This window comes from Hemicordylus capensis, chromosome 5 (assembly GCF_027244095.1).
Source record: "Hemicordylus capensis ecotype Gifberg chromosome 5, rHemCap1.1.pri, whole genome shotgun sequence".
Taxonomy (NCBI): Eukaryota; Metazoa; Chordata; class Lepidosauria; order Squamata; family Cordylidae; genus Hemicordylus; species Hemicordylus capensis.
Window position 1 is genome coordinate 43,695,927 of NC_069661.1, and position 17,600 is coordinate 43,713,526.

At 40.4% G+C, this 17,600-nt stretch overlaps 1 protein-coding gene across 2 annotated transcripts in view; it reads right to left on the reverse strand.

The window, feature by feature from the left end:
* SEC24D (SEC24 homolog D, COPII coat complex component) overlaps positions 1-17,600 on the reverse strand; it is an 83,411-nt gene that overhangs the window by 50,043 nt on the left and 15,768 nt on the right. For both annotated transcript variants that reach the window (XM_053252950.1, XM_053252951.1), the window contains exons 4-8: positions 13,991-14,121; positions 12,987-13,259; positions 9,705-9,826; positions 6,631-6,742; positions 5,464-5,591 (exon numbers count right to left, since the gene is read on the reverse strand). In XM_053252950.1, the coding sequence (XP_053108925.1) occupies positions 5,464-5,591; positions 6,631-6,742; positions 9,705-9,826; positions 12,987-13,259; positions 13,991-14,121 (766 nt within the window). The remainder of the gene's footprint in view (positions 1-5,463; positions 5,592-6,630; positions 6,743-9,704; positions 9,827-12,986; positions 13,260-13,990; positions 14,122-17,600) is intronic.

Genomic DNA, 17,600 nt, shown 5'->3' on the forward strand with positions numbered 1-17,600 from the left:
CCTTAATTTGATGCATCAATTAAAGTATGCAAGCCACACAACAACAACAACCCGACCCCCCCCCCACTAAGATCAACTTGGAATTCTTGATCATTTGAACCCGCTTTGGAAACAATCCTCATATCTGCCTCCCCGCTAACCCCCAGTTAATATCTTCAGGCTGAAGGTGGGATTCACAGAATCAAAACTCTTCTGAACCACTTAAGTCACTGGTTGGGGATGGGCAAATGATTTTCTTTCCCTGTTAGTAAAATGGGGCTAGTGACTGGATTTACAGAAGATTAGATAAGGATCATGTGTGAACACTCTGCAAAGTTCGAAGATTCAACTGTTAAAGGGTTTGATCAAAATGTTGCCTACAAATGTCTTAAAAGTGTGTATGTGTTTTGTTTTTACGAAAATACAACCTATGTTAAGCAATGGAAAATTATGGATTGTGCCACATATTAACTAGTGTGGGAGTAAGATCATAATTTGAATTTTCACCTCCAGTAGGTAGCATTTGTGTTACTCTAAAGAATAAAAATCCCCCGATCAACTAGCTAACAGTCATCGGCTTCCAAAAAACTACCTCTATGGAAATAAATCAACCATTTCATCCCAAATACAAAGGGATAACGATCATGAAGCTGTAAACAAAAATTTGAATATGTAAAATGCGTCAAGCATAGCTTTACTTTGTGAGGACAAACTCCATAACAATTTTCTGTCATGACTCCTTTAAAAGCAGAGTACAGAATTAAGCCTTGCTCAGGTTGTATAAAGTTACTTTGGAAACTTCATAATGTCCCTTAGGGCTTAAGATCAGGGTTTGCACACCGTTATGTTGTTTAAATTTACTACTGTTACTATGATCAAATTTGATGACTAAAGAGGGGGAGCATTTCAGAATGGTAACATGTGCAGACTGTAAAGTGAAACTTGAAAAACAAAGGTCATTATGATATAATGTACAGATCAAAAACCAAATTAAAGGGCAGCCAGGAAGATAAGGCATAGGGACTTATTGTTACTGAGAAGTTGCCAAGATCCTTTGCATGTTGAAAAATAAGTTATATTGATTCTGTAGGAAACACATTCTGCTCACAATTCAGAATACTCAAGCTGTCATGAAACAGAATCATAAAAGCTGAATTGTCATATGAACAACTGAACCGTAATATGAACAAATGGTGTTAACAAAGCATGTCCTGTATGTTGTATCTTTTTTTGAAATCCAGCAATGCAACAAGATTACTGGTTACGATAATCTTATTAAAATAGCTGTACTTTTTTTGTGGGGGGAGTGGTGAACATTGTGTGTGCCCACATATTGGGAAGAAGCATCCCCGCTGTGGAGAACTTTTGGAACTCCTCAGCACTTGTTATGCAAGAGGGGGAGATTTTTTGCCTCTCTCTCCTTCCCCCAGAAGGAGACCGGGGAGGGGTAGATTTTTGCTTATTCCTAGTGTTCAGGGCACAGGAGCTGCCTGGCCCAAAAAATATATCCCTGACAGTTGCACAACCCTCAGGGACATTTTCACAGTACAGGGCATTTCCAGGGTGAAGGAGAGATTGAAGGAAACCTCACTTTATGTGATAAGTGCTGCGGAGCTCTGGAAGCTCTCCACAGCAGGGATGCTTCTTTCCAGAGCAGACACATAGTTAAGTATAAAATAATGTCTTGACTTTTAACTAACCAAGATCTCTGTAAATAAAATCATAGTACATTTTAGCAACTGTAATAAGAGGCATACTGATTTGATAGAGAATACTTCTAAATATAACCTAAATTCTCTAAGGATTGCAAACATACAAATATTATCTGGAATGGTAGTAAGCTTTTTAAATTCTAAAACGTTATTGCTAGACAAGATACGATTAGTAGAAAGCAGCATCAAATATTAAACAAAGATCGTCTGGTTTATTCAAGCTCGGCAAATATTCATATATCTCCAAAACAAACTTGCCGAGTGCCTGGCTTAGCATGATAGCTGTTGGCTTTTATTTTTACAGCTCGTTGCTAAAGCAGTGGTATTCTAAAAATACGTTCTGTCAAACAATGATATCGTATTCTTAAAAAACTAAAAATACTCCCCATAGATCATCCCTATTGTGGTAAGGGGGAAAGGGAAAGAAATTGTGTTGTTAGGAACAACAAACAAGGAATTACTACAAGCAAGCTATTGAAATAGGAAAGTGCAGACAGTGACTTTTCCATAAAGGTCTAAGCAAAAATTATTCTGACTTAATTCAAAACATTCTTCAAACCCTACCTGTTTAAAGATCTACAAGAAGTTTGCCTTGATTCAGCAAGTTTTGTTTCTTTTTTGTAGGAGTGTTGCACATACAGTGCTTCCCCAAACATTTCAGCAGAGACCTCAGTTATGCTTTTACTGTACACTCAGATCTGCTCAATCCATTAGAATGACTGGAACAGTCTATGCCCATAAGAACACTGTATACGCATCTAATCAGGCAGCAGATTTTTTTTAAAAAAGGCATTTTAATACAAGTACTTACAAAAACTGCAGATAGCAAGCACAACTGTAAAATAGGTATTCTTCCTTTTCTCACACATGGGGGCGGGGGGGATAATGCTTCTAGGGCGACAACTGCTGTGATAGCTGCATCCAATTGTTTTCCAATGATGCATGCATCCAGTGGTGTAAGATGTCTGGCGACGTCCCTGGGACAGGATGGGAAGGTGGGGGGCACCATACACCCATGTTCCCCACTGCCAGGCATGCTACTCGTGAACACACACTCCCCACCACCTGATCTGTGCCCCTCCCACTCCCCACTGCCACTGCCTCCTCCACCACCAGGCACACTACTTCAAGCTGGCCATGCCCATCCCACCTGTGTCAGAATGCTGATGCAGGGGATGTTGCCATGGCCAGGCAGGACACATGGCCTGTCCGGCTGGTGGGTGCCTTCTGTGCTGGCCCAGCTGGATACTTCTTTCCTCTCCCTTGCAAGCTGGGCTAGCACAGAAATCACTTGGCAGCTGGACAGGCTGTGTGAACAACAACAGAAGGCGGCAGGTACAGTGCCCAGCAGCAGTGAGGAATGGAGACAGGAGCAGCATCCATTGGCACCAGTGCCTGCTATACCTGCAGCAGCATTGGAGTGGGACAAAAGGGTGTCCAGTGGGGGCACAGACCACGTTGCCCAGGGATATTTGTCCCTCAGTCTCAGCTCCATTATTTCTAGTCATCTGCATGTATCATAGGAAAACAAGGAGAGCCTACTACTTGCTCCAAAATGATTGCTTTTACCCATATGCAGTTTTCATCATCACATCAATCAACCACTTTGTTAAAAAATAACTATTCCAGAATTTGCACTTGCCGCACTTGCGCAAGGATGTTGCACTTGCAGAAGGCTGTTGTGTTAGCTAATTGCGCCATGGCTGGAGCTTGTGTTCCAGACTAGTATTCCACTAGCACAATGACGTATATTCTGGCATGCAACATATGTTTTGCAAGGGGACTTTTGCAACAGCAGAAGAGTGTAGTTTGAACAGTCACAAGATGTTCAAGGAGTGGTGCAACTTTGTTCATTGTGCAAGCACAGCATTAGGGTGTTGGCCACCATTTTAAAGAAATGTATGCAATGAGAGGACTGGCATTATAAAGGTGCCAGTTTTTAAAGGTGTGCATACTTAGGTCATAGCTTATAACAAGATCAACAATGGACTGGAAAGAAAATGGCTGTCAAATGAGAATTCTTCATGTTTTATGCCTTGATGTATTTTCTAAAATGGTTGACACAAAACCTCAAGCAGCGAGGCTTATGGCCAGGATCTCAAGAGGCTTATGGCCAGGATCTCATCTTGAAAAATTTCCCCTGCTCAGACACAACGATGCTCAAACACTTGCGCAAGTAATTTAGCATATGAGATGCACTATAACAAATAGCTGCCATTGTTGTTCAGGAAGAAGAGCTTGTATAGGTGTAATAAAAGAAAAGGCTTTATCTTTCCACCAAGATTCTGCCAGAAGCCGCTTGTGCCAGGGAAAAAAAAGCTCCCCTTCTCGTGCTAGATGGCCACCACGAGCACAAAGAGAGCGTTGAGTTTCAGTTGCAAAGATGTATAGGCACATCACACCAAAGGTTTTGTGCTCCTGTTGCTACTAAAGATTCGGTTAGCATCAACAGTGCTAGATACCATGCACAACACCAGCAAATGCTATGCAGAAAAGTTAACAATTGCTGCTAGGTAACAGACACACTCTCAAGCTATTGTAAGATTTTCGGGATGTTGCCAAATTTCTTTTAGAAACCCACCTCACAAACCATATGCCAAAGTGAGTAAGTAGTTGTATCAGAGTTCAATAAGGCAACTGCTGCAACTTATTGGACAGAGAGGTCTGTCTCTCGGTTCCACTCATTCATCTGGTGACAACCTGGGATCGGGCTCTCTCTCAGTTATTGTTCCATATGAGTAACTTGCCGCACGAGTAAAAGCGGCTTACCATCTTGAGAGCCTTGAAGGCCCATCTTTTCAGCCTGGATTTAAATAATGTTTAATTGTTTTTAATGGTTTTAAAAATACTTTAATGTTAATTTTAACTGGTTTTTATTTTGTTTTATGTTAAAGAATTTAAATTCTATGTTATTTTCAATTCTTTGTGTGTTAACCACCCTGAGCCGTTCTGGGATGGGCAATAAGTAAATAAAATAAAATATTTGCAGAAAAGCCCCACAGAATTCGACTCCAAGCACACCCTTATGTGTCTCTTTTACAGAAAAAGGAAAAGGATGCTCCTTCCAGTAGTAAATTCCAGGTAGTATACAAGGAGTGAGAAGGGTAATAGAAAGAGATGAAAATAGATACAAATGGATACCCAAGCTGTTTAACTGTACTGTGGTTTCAAATTGTTTTAAGTGGTTTTCATTTTAATCTGTCTTATGTTGGTGTCAACCGCCCAGAGACGGAAGTTTAGGGCGGTCTAAAAATCTGAAAAATAAATAAGTAAGTAATTCTCTTGGGCTTTGGGAAGGGAGAAACAACAATGTCCATTTACATTACACAAGCACACACTTAGACACACTCAGTATACAATATAATTTGCTACATGACTTGTGGCCTTGAAAACAAAAACCCCAAATAGTGAATGTCACCATGTTAAGATCTAATGATGCATTTTTTAAACCTCTATAACAAGATAGTTCTCATGATAACTGGCAGAAGCTTTAAAATGTTAAGATCTAATGATGCATTTTTGAAACCTCCATAACAAGATAGTTCTCATGATAACTGGCAGAAGTTTTACCGTTCCACAGCCCTTCTTCATTGTGAATGAACTTTCTGCTTGTGGCCAAGAGTCCAATTTATTTTGCTTTGCTATCAAGGGACAAGTATTCACCCAATGAGAATATCAGACAATGTTAGACCAGCTGACATCCAGTCACTAAAAGCTTTGTAAACTAGCAAACAAAAAGATAGCCTCTCGGAGCTTCAGCTTATTCTCTCACCTCGTTTGGTAGGACTTTGGCAAAGGGTTTGATGACAGCCGCGAGTGGAATCTGAGCCTGTTTGGCCATGTCTGAAGATGAAGGAAAGCAAGAGGCAGTACATCGAATGTAACGAGGACTGGCGTTACCTGTAAAAACAAGGAAAACGAAAACCTTGTGATTAAAAGCAATTGCTCAGAACTTCTGCTTCTTCCACCTTAATTATGTCTTATAAAAGGAACTCATTTAAGCTTTCATTACACTTTTATGTCAAAAGCTCAGGATTGGTTAAAACAATTTAACAATCAAAAGTATTGTGAATTCAAACATACAAAATACAAATCTCATCAAATCCCAACAGTATTTTAATCTAGTCACTAAAGACCAACCCCAAACAGAAAAGGCTTATTGCCAGAAGATGCTCAGTTTCAGCTTTTGCAAAGTCTTCACAAAGACTGAATTCCGTAATTGTTTGCAGTTAAACAAGAACACATATCTACATATAGCCCTAACATAGAGTTAAACAAGAACACATATCTACATATAGTTATATATATATATATATATATATATATATATATATAACTCACACACTATGTTCAGCATTCATTCAATCATTAAACTATATTTAAACATATAACTATATAGTTTAACTATATGTTAAACTATATTTAACATATAGTTAAACAAGAACACATATCTACATATAGTTTTTTATTTTTATATATATATATATATATATATATATATATATATATATATATATATATATAACTCACACACTATGTTCAGCATTCATTCAATCAGCGTACAGTGTGCACAGGGATAGATTTGTACACAGGTATAGAATTTTTCACGTTATGTTGAATACAGATACAGCAATATACTTCCTATCTATACCATACATTCGAGTGACCTATATCCATGTCCACTTTTTAAACGAACACATGTACAGTCATTCACACAAAAACTCATATGAGTTTACAGACATCTGTACACTTGTACAACATAATGATGGAATAGGCTAGTGCTGTTTGGAAAACGTAGCAGGCAGACAAGTTAACCAAAGGATGCTCATTGCTAATTTTAAAATGCATCTTAGAAATTAAATATGAACATTCCAGACAGAAGAGACACTTGAAATTCAGTTCCACACAAAAAAAAGGCCCAGGGTAGTTACATATTTACCTTGGTCTTGGATCACACAGTCAGTAGTAACCAAAGGAGGAACTTGACCTCTGATGTTTGTAGCATAGACTTGGCCACCCCTGGAAACTTTGTCATTTTCAATTACTTGAATCTTATGAATAAAAAAAAAAGTAAGGGGTAGAGACTGATTTTCTCAGTTTCATTTAAAAATATCCTTTGTGTATTAGAAAGCTTTATAATTCCCGCATATGAGAGATAGAAGTTGTAGGACACTGTTCCTCCTCTACTGAAATTGTAGGGTAGGGATGTGCAAACAGGTTCGACCATTTGGGGTCAAACTGAACCATCCTGTTTGGTCAGACCCTGGACCAAACACCCACCAACTGTTTGGGGGGTTCATGGACATTTTTTTAAAAAATTAACTTACCCCCTCCAAGGGAATTGTTGGAAGTGGTGGTAGGGGTGTCTGTGGAGCTTCCCCCTCCCCCCGCCGGCCTCCCTTGATGTCCATACCAGCCAGCCTTCCCCTTCCAGTATGGGGGCCATTTTGGAGGGAGGCCGCTGCACCTGCACAATTGGCCTCCAAAATGGCTGACGTGCCGGAGGCGGAAGGCCCAAATGGGCCGAAGAGCTGGCTGGCCAGTATGGACATCAAGGGAGGCCGGCAGGGGGAGGGAGAGCTCCGCGGACCTCCCCACCCACCGCTGCCTCCAACAACTCCCCCAGAGGGGGTAAGTTTAAATATATACATATATATATATATATATATATACATATATATATATATATATATATATATATATATATATAAATTTTTTAAAACAAATGTTTGCGACCCACCCCCACCCCCCGACTGAACTGGCCTGGTCTCAAACCGAACCAGATGGTTCAGTGCACACCCCTACTATAGGGAAGGGCTGCTCAGAGGCCTTACATTTCATAGATAAGATCTATAGGAAGAAGGAGCAACTTGCTCATAGTAAGACCCAAAACCATGGAAAAAGAGAAACCTGTTTTTACAGCACTGGGCAAAGACATCACAAACAACACCCATTTTGTGAACATTTCTGTGGCTTAAGGAATTCCTCTAGAATAACAGAGAAAGAAGAAACATCAGTCACTTGCTCTGTATCTTTTTTCTGCTGCACTGTAACCTATGAATCTTCGTAACCTAACAGACTCCCCTATCCCCCTCTATGTGCATTCAGCGGCTCAGCATGCTCCGAGCTGAGCTCTGACCACAGCCTCTTCTGAGAACATAGCTCCTGTTCTGCCCTATTAATTCTGTGGAACATGTCAGTTATTGAATTCAACAGGATTAATTCCCTCACAAGTGTGCTTAGGACTGCAACCTAAGAGTAACCAACTCTTATTAGGGATGTGCCCGAACCGGTTCGGCGGTCTGGCGTTCAAGCTGGTTCAGTGGCAGAGTGTGTGTGTGCATGCATGTCGGGCACTTCCAGTTGGACGCAGACTAGGGGTACGCTGCCACCCCATGTCAGTGATTTCGGCGAGAGCGCTGGCAGGGGAAATGTGGTGGTGGTGGGTAAGAGCACCCTCCCGGTCCCTTAAAGGTAAACCCCGCCACTGCCAAACCATCAGTTGGATGGTTCATGCACATCCCTAGCTCTTATATCAGCCTTTGACTCAGGGGGTGAGCACAGCCATTAAATATCTCTCAGCTTTAATGGCCCATCTGTAGCTTGGAAATCACAATCAGCTACTTCACAGGGCTGTTGAGAGAGCATTTTGAAGAATAATCATGCTCTGTAAATGATAATCAAGAATTCTGCAGCTTTGGTGATAACAAACAGAGGCTCTTCAGACACAATGCCAAACTGTGGATTGGTGTCACAAGAACAAGCAGGCATGTATCTTGGGCTCACATACTCCCTCTTCAACTCACTTGCCAAGATCAGAAACTTCCAATATCAGTGTGCAACAAACTATAATTCTATTTATTTATTTATTAAATTTGTACACCGCCCCAAACTTTCATCTCTGAGCGAGAGACGATTTGCCATTTCATCCAAACTTGGCAAACTATGGTTTGTGTATACTGTGGCTCTCCAGCTGTTGTTGAACGACAACTCCCATTAGCCCCAATCACAATGGCCAGTAGCTAGGGAAGATGAGAGTTGTAGGCCAACATATGCAGAAGGGACATCGTTTGAGACCCTGCGTTAGACTGCCCATATGCAGCATCTTACCATGATGATTAGGACATTTTCTTCACATGTATTACAAACATCTCAGACTACTACAAATGCCTCAGACATTGTGTAGAACAACATTCCCTAGTTCACAAGCTGTTGCTTTCAAAAATTTGCCATTTGCAAAGTTACAACAAGGAGGAATTGAAAGCAGCCTCTACATAGTAGCTCTTTTGTGTACATCAGTTCTTGAACTACAAACTGTTTGGGTTATGAATAGAAGTATAGATCCCTTGTTCCTAGTGACTGCTGACTCCCCACTAGCAAACAGCAACAGCTTTAATTATAATGTATATGAGATTATATGCCTGAGATAAGAAATAAACAGCTATCTTCTTTGAAACAGCAAATTTGGCTGCTTCTTTAAGAACTGTCATTCATGGTGTGTAGCTGGAAAGACAGATTCTGGTTTGTCTAACCAGAAAGTACACAACTTAAATTCAGGTTATTGATCAGCAGAATATCTACAGATGAGATTAGTATGAATGAGATCTCTGTACACTTCAAGCTTCTGACAGTAGGCTCTAGCCTACACATTTGTTAATTCTCAAGGCAAGAGAGGACTCTTCATCATGTTCTGGAAAACAAACAAACATGGCAACTCTTTTGGAAGATTCTACTGGCCCATTTCAGTCACTGAAATAATATATGTAGATTATTTAAATCTGACAACTTTATTCTGCTGCAATTGCTTCTTTATTGCAGTATAAAACAATCAAAATATACAGTGTTAAGTTTTGAGGAACTGAATACACATCTTCTAAACCCTGTGAAGCCCACTCTAAGTACCAAGTTAATCATGATATTCCATTATGTCTCTGCAAGAGAAGTTATTTCAAGCTTCCCACTGTCCCCCTCTTGCCAGGCCTTATCTGCACCTTTAAAAAAATGTTTACTCACTGGGCTTGGAATGGAATCAGGATCAAGTTTCTTCTGCTGCGGTCCAGTTAACTGTGCAGGACCAGAGGGGAGGCCACTTGGATAAGACAGCTGTGCCCCTGCCATTGGAGGACCATAGTTTCCTGCAATAAAACAACATTAAACATCCTTCCTTTTCCCCCAGAAAATTCAAAATCTCCCAAATAAAGCTTAGGTTTTGTTGGTTTTTAAAAAATATAATTGTCCTATTAGATTTCTAGAGATTTATTTCTTGCAGTTGTTTCCTATGAGCAATGAGAGATTTCTTGTCCAGTACCACACTGTGCAAATTTTAAATTTGCACTCTGGTCAGACCAGGGCATACCTATGTAGAAAGAGAGCACATAAGACATGAGGGCTTATATGGACTTTCAAACCTAAGGCTCCAAACATCTGTCTATTAGATAAGTAGTCTCATTTAAGTTCACATATGATGGTTGATGTGACAAAATTATACTTACATCAGACCACAGTTGGTTTCTCAAAAATCTAGAGCAAACTCCAACCTCTAAATGCTTCTCTATTCTTATGTTGCTATGTGTTTAGTATAATATGCAGAGAATACTCTCAGCATAAAAGTGATCTTGGTCACCCTAATGGTCCAAACTAAGACGGAGGGTTTTTTTTTTTTTTTGCTGAAGTGCATACCCCATAGCCCTTTTCATGCATCACGTTCAACACTTGTACAGTCTTTGTACAGTGTACATAGGTATAGATCTGTAAGCAGATTCAGTTATCTATCTGTTATGTGGAACTCAGGCACAGCAGTACATGTCTTGTTTAAAAAGAACACAGGGATAGTCATTCACACAAAAACATGTATGTGTGTACAGAGCACAATTACAAATATAGTCCTATTCAGATAGTATGTGGAATGCTCATGTGACTGTACAGTATACACAGCTACAAATCAGTACACACAGCTGTATACTTCATATCTGGGTCCTGCATTTGAGGAGCCTGTACCCACTTTTAAAATGGATGCAGGTACATTCACATAAAAACATGTATGAGTGAACAGACGTACACTCATACAACATAATGTCTGAACAGGGCTATAATGTCTGAATGTCTAAATAGGGCTAATATTTTTATATTGTTTCTTGTTTTCCCAGGATATTCTATCTAAGAGGTGAAGACATTCCAATTTATATTAGCAATGAATTCACTGGATGTTTCTACCCTAAAAATATTTATGCCCCACTATCAGCTTTTGGCATCTCCAAGCTAGCTGTGGCACCTTTTAACGTGGTGATTCTCTTTATTTAGCAGGGGGAGAGTAACTGGCCCTATTCACCCCCAGCACAGTACCTCCAGTGACTGTCGCTGGTGTCAGTCATGTTTCTTTTAGATTGCGAGCCCTTTGGGACAGGGATCCATCGTATCGTCTTATTTATTTATTATTTCTCTGTGTAAACTGCCCTGAGCCATTTTTGGAAGGGTGGTATAGAAAACAAACAAACAAACAGCAGGAGACCTACTGCAAGGATGAACTAGCATTCTTTCTGCCTAAGGAAGAAATTAACTTATACTGTACACGGATTTGATATTTCCTGCCCTGCTATAGCATAAGGACTACAAAATGGTACTAGCAAGAAGCAGAATGCTTTGGAAATCTTGGCAAGGGATTTCTGATTTAGCTTTCTTGTAGGATTCCAAAGCAGTTTTGGGATTTGGGGCTTCTGAGTTTTTTTTTTTAAAAAAGACAACTAAGGGAAGTCATGATAGAGGTCTATGAAATTATGCTTGATGTGGAGAAGTGGATAGAGAGAAATATTTTCCCCTATCTCACAACACTAGAACCAGGGCTCATCCCATGAAACTGACTGCCAAGAAATTCAGGACAAGAAGCACTTTTTCACACAGTACATAATTAATTATGGAATTCAGTGCCATGGGATGTGGTGATGGTCCCCAGCTTGGATGGATTTAGAAGGGCCACAAATTCGTAGAGGACAGGTCTATCAATAGTCTTGATAGCTATAGACCTCCAGCCTCAGAGGCAGTATGCCTCCAAATACCAGTTGCAGGGGAGCAACAGCAGAAGACAGAGCATGCTGGATTTCCCAATTTATTTATTTATTTATTATTTATTCATTCAGAACATTTTTATACTGCCCTAACCCAAGGTCTCAGGGTGGTTCACGACAAACAAATACTAAAAACAATTTAAAACAAATAATAAACAATCAAAAGTTTAAAAAGGCTAAAAAGGCTAAAAAGGCTAAAAAGGCTAAAAAGCTTGGGTAAAAAGATAAGTCTTTAGACCCTTTTTAAAAGCCACTAGAGATGGGGAGACTCTTATTCCCATGGGAAGTGCGTTCCAAAGTCTCAGGGTAACAACAGAGAAGGCCCGTCCCTGGGTGGCCACCAAACGACATGAAGGTAGCCACAGACAAGCCGCCCCTGATGAACATAGTGGACGATGGGGATCATGCAGAAGAAGATGCTCTCTTAAGTACCGTGGGCCTAAGCTGTTTAGGGCTTTATAGGTTATAACCAGCACTTTGTATTTTGCCAGGAAACTTATCAGCAGCCAGTGCAACTCCTGCAATATAAGAGTAATATGGTCTCTTCGAGATGATCCAGAGACCAACCTGGCTGCCGCATTTTGTACTAATTGTAGTTTCCGGATTACGTACAAAGGCAGCCCCACATAGAGCACATTGCAGTAATCAAGTCTGGAGGTTACCAGCAAGTGTACTACTGTTTTGAGATAATGAACCATTCCAGAAGGATACTATGGTTGATAGCATCGAAAGCATAGTATCCATAGTATCCAGAGGCAACTGGTGGGCTACTGTGAGAAACAGGATGCTGGACATGATAGGCCTTTGGGCTGATCCAGCACGGCTGTCCTTATGTTCTAGTTGACAGGTCACTGTGACCAGGAATCACAGTGCCCTCACAGGTTTTGGGGCCAAGTTACACATTACAAAGAGTCCCAATGATTTTCTCCTAAACTTCTCCCTTCCTCCATGAAAAAGACACCGAAGGCTGTAATCAGGAGTAAGGAAGAGTGGGCGAAGAGGGGGTGTTTAATTCACAGATGTGTGTATCACAGCACTGCTTTTTATTTTTTTAAAGGAGCTTTGGGAAGGGCATTTGGAGTAGAGAAGCTGTAGATGGGGAAGAGATGCTCAATTCTTTCTTTACCCATTTCATTCTGCACTCCAGATCCCACTACCAGCTGCTTCTCCCACCCTGGTTCCAAACGGGTGTTGCCACCTGGCAATTGTATGTATACTAGAAAGCGTCACTCACCATACTGAGGAGGAAAACCAGGGCCTGAGGCTTGGCCTGAGAGTTGCTGTGGCAAGTTGGCATGTAGTGGACTAGAGCCTGGTATCCCTTCCTGCCTGGCCATTGGAGGGAGTGAAGGTGGAGAGCTGTGACTGTTCACATTGCTTGCTGGTGGTGGAGGAATCTGAGCACCGGGAGAGAAGGCCATTTGCTGTGGTCGAGGTGGTGGACCTTGCAAAGATGGAGGGGGTCCAGAAGGCATACAAGGAGGTGAGTTTGGTGCATTACTGGGACCTGTACAAAGGCAACAATATTATGCTATATAAGAATAAACTGAAAGCCATACAGTTTTTAATTAGACATCTGCTGTTACAGAGAAAGATTACCTATGTTAATATAAACCTAACTTCAAGATAATGTTCAAAAATCTTTACTCAACATTACAAAATAATCCTATATGACCTCAAATGACTAGAAAGGCTCTTCCTTGCCCTGGTGTGTCTTCCTGTCACACTACAGTAAGGTGCTCTGGATGTCAGCCACTGTGTTCTAGTTCAACCTACTTCTCTGAAGAGTAGAACAGACTCTAACAACAGGCTCAATTTGATCTATCCATGTAAAAGTGGTTTTGTAGACTGACCTTTTTATGTTAAGTTTTGATAAAAGCAAAAAAGGGACCAATAGCAAAATATTCAGTTTTTAATGTCCTGGATTCAAAGATGCTCTTGCATGAGCAGAAGTAACTTCTGCTTGCTCAAGCTAGGGTCCCCAATTTTTATCCATCCCCACTTCGTGCTGTGGCCCCACCAAACCATGCCAAAGGACCCTCAATCCTCAGGAGTCACTTTTGGGAACGAAAGGGTGCAGGAGTTGGTGAGAGAAGTGGGAAGAGAGAAAGTCCTGTTCCATGAACGGAAGTCTGTTTGCAGTAGTTTAGACCCAATCCAATAGCCTTTAAAAATAAAAACAAACAAAATTTCATGTGATCGCTCAACAGCTCTTAGAGAGAACAATGCAATCCTTACCATAACTATTTATTTGCATGCTGCTGAGCTGATTAGCCAGTTGTGCTGTAGACGAAGAGGGTGGGCAATTTGGATAAGAGGATTGGGATGGATGACTGTATGGGGGATAAGAAGGTGGAGGAGCTGTAAACCTAAGGAGACAAAGCAGAATTACAGAATCCAATTAAATGACAATCTATTAAACACTTCACATGCAACACTTAAGAAAAGCCTACACATATCAAGTCTTCAGGCTCTATGTACAGAACACTGCATACGTATGTAAAAGCAGACAGGAAGCTTATTAGGTTATGCATGCATGTGTAGGTAGCAAGCTTACAACACATTGCCTCCAGGAAGAACAAAAAGAACTTGTGTACATGCATTTTACAAACAGCAAGTCCTCTCTTCTGAAATGAGGGTCCTGTTAAGAAGCTGGCCTGTTTTATCACTTTCTTGAACACTAACAAGATCAACAGTAGAATACCACCTTTATTAGGACCAACTGAAATGTCACAAAGCAGCAGGCAAACTTTAGAGTTCAGCAGAACTCTTCTTCAGACTGGATGTTAAAGGGGGATGGGGCGAGAGGGTGTTGTTGGGCATGATGGAAATGCCTCCATCTGCAGATTGTAACAGATTTAAGATGAAACCAACAAGGGCTTTGCAGACTTAATTGGGTGTGCCTAGTGCAAAGAGATCTCAAGGTAAGCTGGTATGAAGGATCTTTCTGAATAATGAGCATGGAGTTGTATGTCCCTTTCCACTTCCATAGAAGCCTTTCTGTATCAGTGCAACCACCTTCCCAGATGACAGCATTTTTTTAAAAAACAGACTGGTGGTTTTAATTAGCAGTTCCAACAGTGTAGAGCGAGGTGGCATAAGGGTCAACAGTTGGCAGTAGCTACCAGTATTGAATCTCTGATGACGTAGTCTTATGCATGTTTGCTCAGAAGAAGCTGAGTTCACTGGGACTTCTCAGGTAAGTATGCACAGGATAGCAGCCCCAAGTCCACTTCAAGACAGTCTTGAACTGTTGAGTTATAACCCAATTCCCATCTTGGAGACAGTCTTTTATGCAGCATTAGTGAGCATTTTCAATTATTTTCAAGAAAAGGTTAGAAACTTGGGAATGCATTGCAGGACACCTGGATATTTATTAACCACAACCATACATATACAAATTACATTACTGAACAACTCTGTGATTAACTTCCTTTTACTTTTCTGCATGATCGCGGGTCTTCCCTTGTTATTCCTCTAACTAGTTAGCTGTCTTCTGCTAACTGAACAAAGAGGCACCTTTTAAAAAGTGGTGATTATTTTTATTGAGCAGGGGGAGAGCAACAGGCCTGATTCACCTCCAGCACACTGTCCCTCCAGTGGCTGTTGCTGGTGTCTATCTGTTTTTTAGACTGTGAGCCCTTTGGGGACAGGGAGCCATTTAATTATTTATATTTTTGTAACCACTTTGGGGACTTTTGTTGAAAAGCAGTCTATAAATAATCATATTTGTATTACCATATATATAGCCTTTCCCCCTATCTGTTTTGGAAAATGTGTTCTACCAAAGCTCACCTCATACTAAGCTAGATAAACCACAAGACAACACCAGCAAAGGAGAATCAGTCAAAATACTACAGTATGACACATTCTGTTAAGCTGTTTTTTTTTAAAGTTAAATCTGGCATATAGCAGCATCCTATGTACTCAGAAACAAATTCCATTTTGTTCCTCTTTGAACTTTTAAAAATTTTGTTCAGTGGGGCATATGCATGCACATGCAAAGGATAGCAAATGTAAAGACAGAAAAAGTTGACTGAATATTGATGAACTTGTTTACAAAAAGCATTTGGTCTCAGTTTATGGTCTTTACTCAACAAGCTTCTCTCAAAATCAAAATTAAGATATACACTAGGACATGTATTTATCAACTGTAATTTCTATAAAATATAGCACTAATAACTCTTGTGTGGCATCTTCTGGTGATGGCATAAAGGAAACAAAGGGAACACTCATAGGACTAAACTGCGTATTACGGCTTATACACCTTCTGCTTTGATCTTTTAAATCAGGCATGGAAGTCAAAGGTTATTCTCTACCCAGGGAATACACTCCACATTATAACTGCACAAAACATATGGCTCAAATTAGGCCTTGAACTCTAATCTAAATAATTGCTTGATCCAGGAATAAAAGAATCAGAGGCTTTTCCTTGATTAATCTGATTTATACAGACATTTTAATAGGTATTCCAGAGCACAAAACTGAAAGAACTACAAGAACTATTTGAAGTAGAACTATAAGAAGTGTTTTCTTCCTATAAAAGGAAGTGCTAACTTTTATAAATAGAATATTTATACAAGTTAGCACTTCCTTTAAGAGGAAGAATAAATAGAACATACACCTTGTGGAAATGTTTAAGGAGATTCACAGGAGTCACAAGTGGAGCTAGGTTGGGGGGGGGGAAGGGGCTACGGCAAAATGGTGCTCCAGGCCACACTACTCCAAGAGCACCACAGGCTGCTTCTGGGACTTGCTCAAGTGATGACTCAGTAGTTAATAAGCATGGAATGATCACCCAACCAGTGCTACACTGCATTTACACTGCTACACTGCAGGTCCCAGGTTCACTCCTTGGCATCTCTCATCCCATTTACACCCATATTATGGATCATATTACACCGATTTAAAAATAATTACACTGGCTGCCAATATGTTTCTGGGAGAAATACAAAGTGCTGGTCATTACCTATAAAGCCCTAAATGGCTTGGGTCCGAGGTATTTAAGAGGATGCCTTTTTCTTCATCAACCCCACCACCGGTTATCATCTGGGGAGGTCCAGTTGCCATTGCCACAAGCTTGACTGGTGGCGGCTCGAAACTGGACCTTTTCTAGAGTTGCCCCAGGACTCGGGAACAGGCTTCCTAATGAAACCAGAGTTTCCCCTTCTCTGAATGTTTTAAAGAAGGAACTGAAGACATACCTGTTTAGTCAGCTTTTCGTTTATAGTTTTAAAGCTTCGGTTTTTAGAGTTTTATTGTATTTTAAATTGTTTTAATTATGTTAATGTTTTTTTATATTGTGAACTGCCCAGGAACTTTTGTATGGGGTGGTATTCAAAAATAAATAAATAAATAAATGAATGAATGAATGAATGAATGAATGAATGAATGAATGAATGTGTGAACACATGCACATATATTTGGATTATGGCTAAATCTTTTCTGCTGGGGAAAGGGGCATTTAAGCTTTTCCTCTTGCACCATTTTCCTGATCTAGATCATCCCTAAAATCCTGCTGGGGTGGGGGGATACAGGTAACTGCATGTGGACATTTTCCGCCTGTCTGCCCCTGCTCCCCAGCATGGAAAATAGCAGCTTTGGAGTAGGGGGCAAGATTTAGTTGGTAAAACAGTGCAGCAGAAATCACACCTCAGCAGAAATCACACCTCTCCCAGCACTTGTGCTCCAATAATCTGAGCCCCCTGCCTCCCCAGCTGCTTCAAAATTATAAAAAGGCTGGGGGCATGGAGAGAAGAGATCCTCAGTTGTGAATATGAATATGACAAATATTTATATACCACTTTTCAACAGTAGTCCCCAAAGTGGCTTACATAGATATAAATAA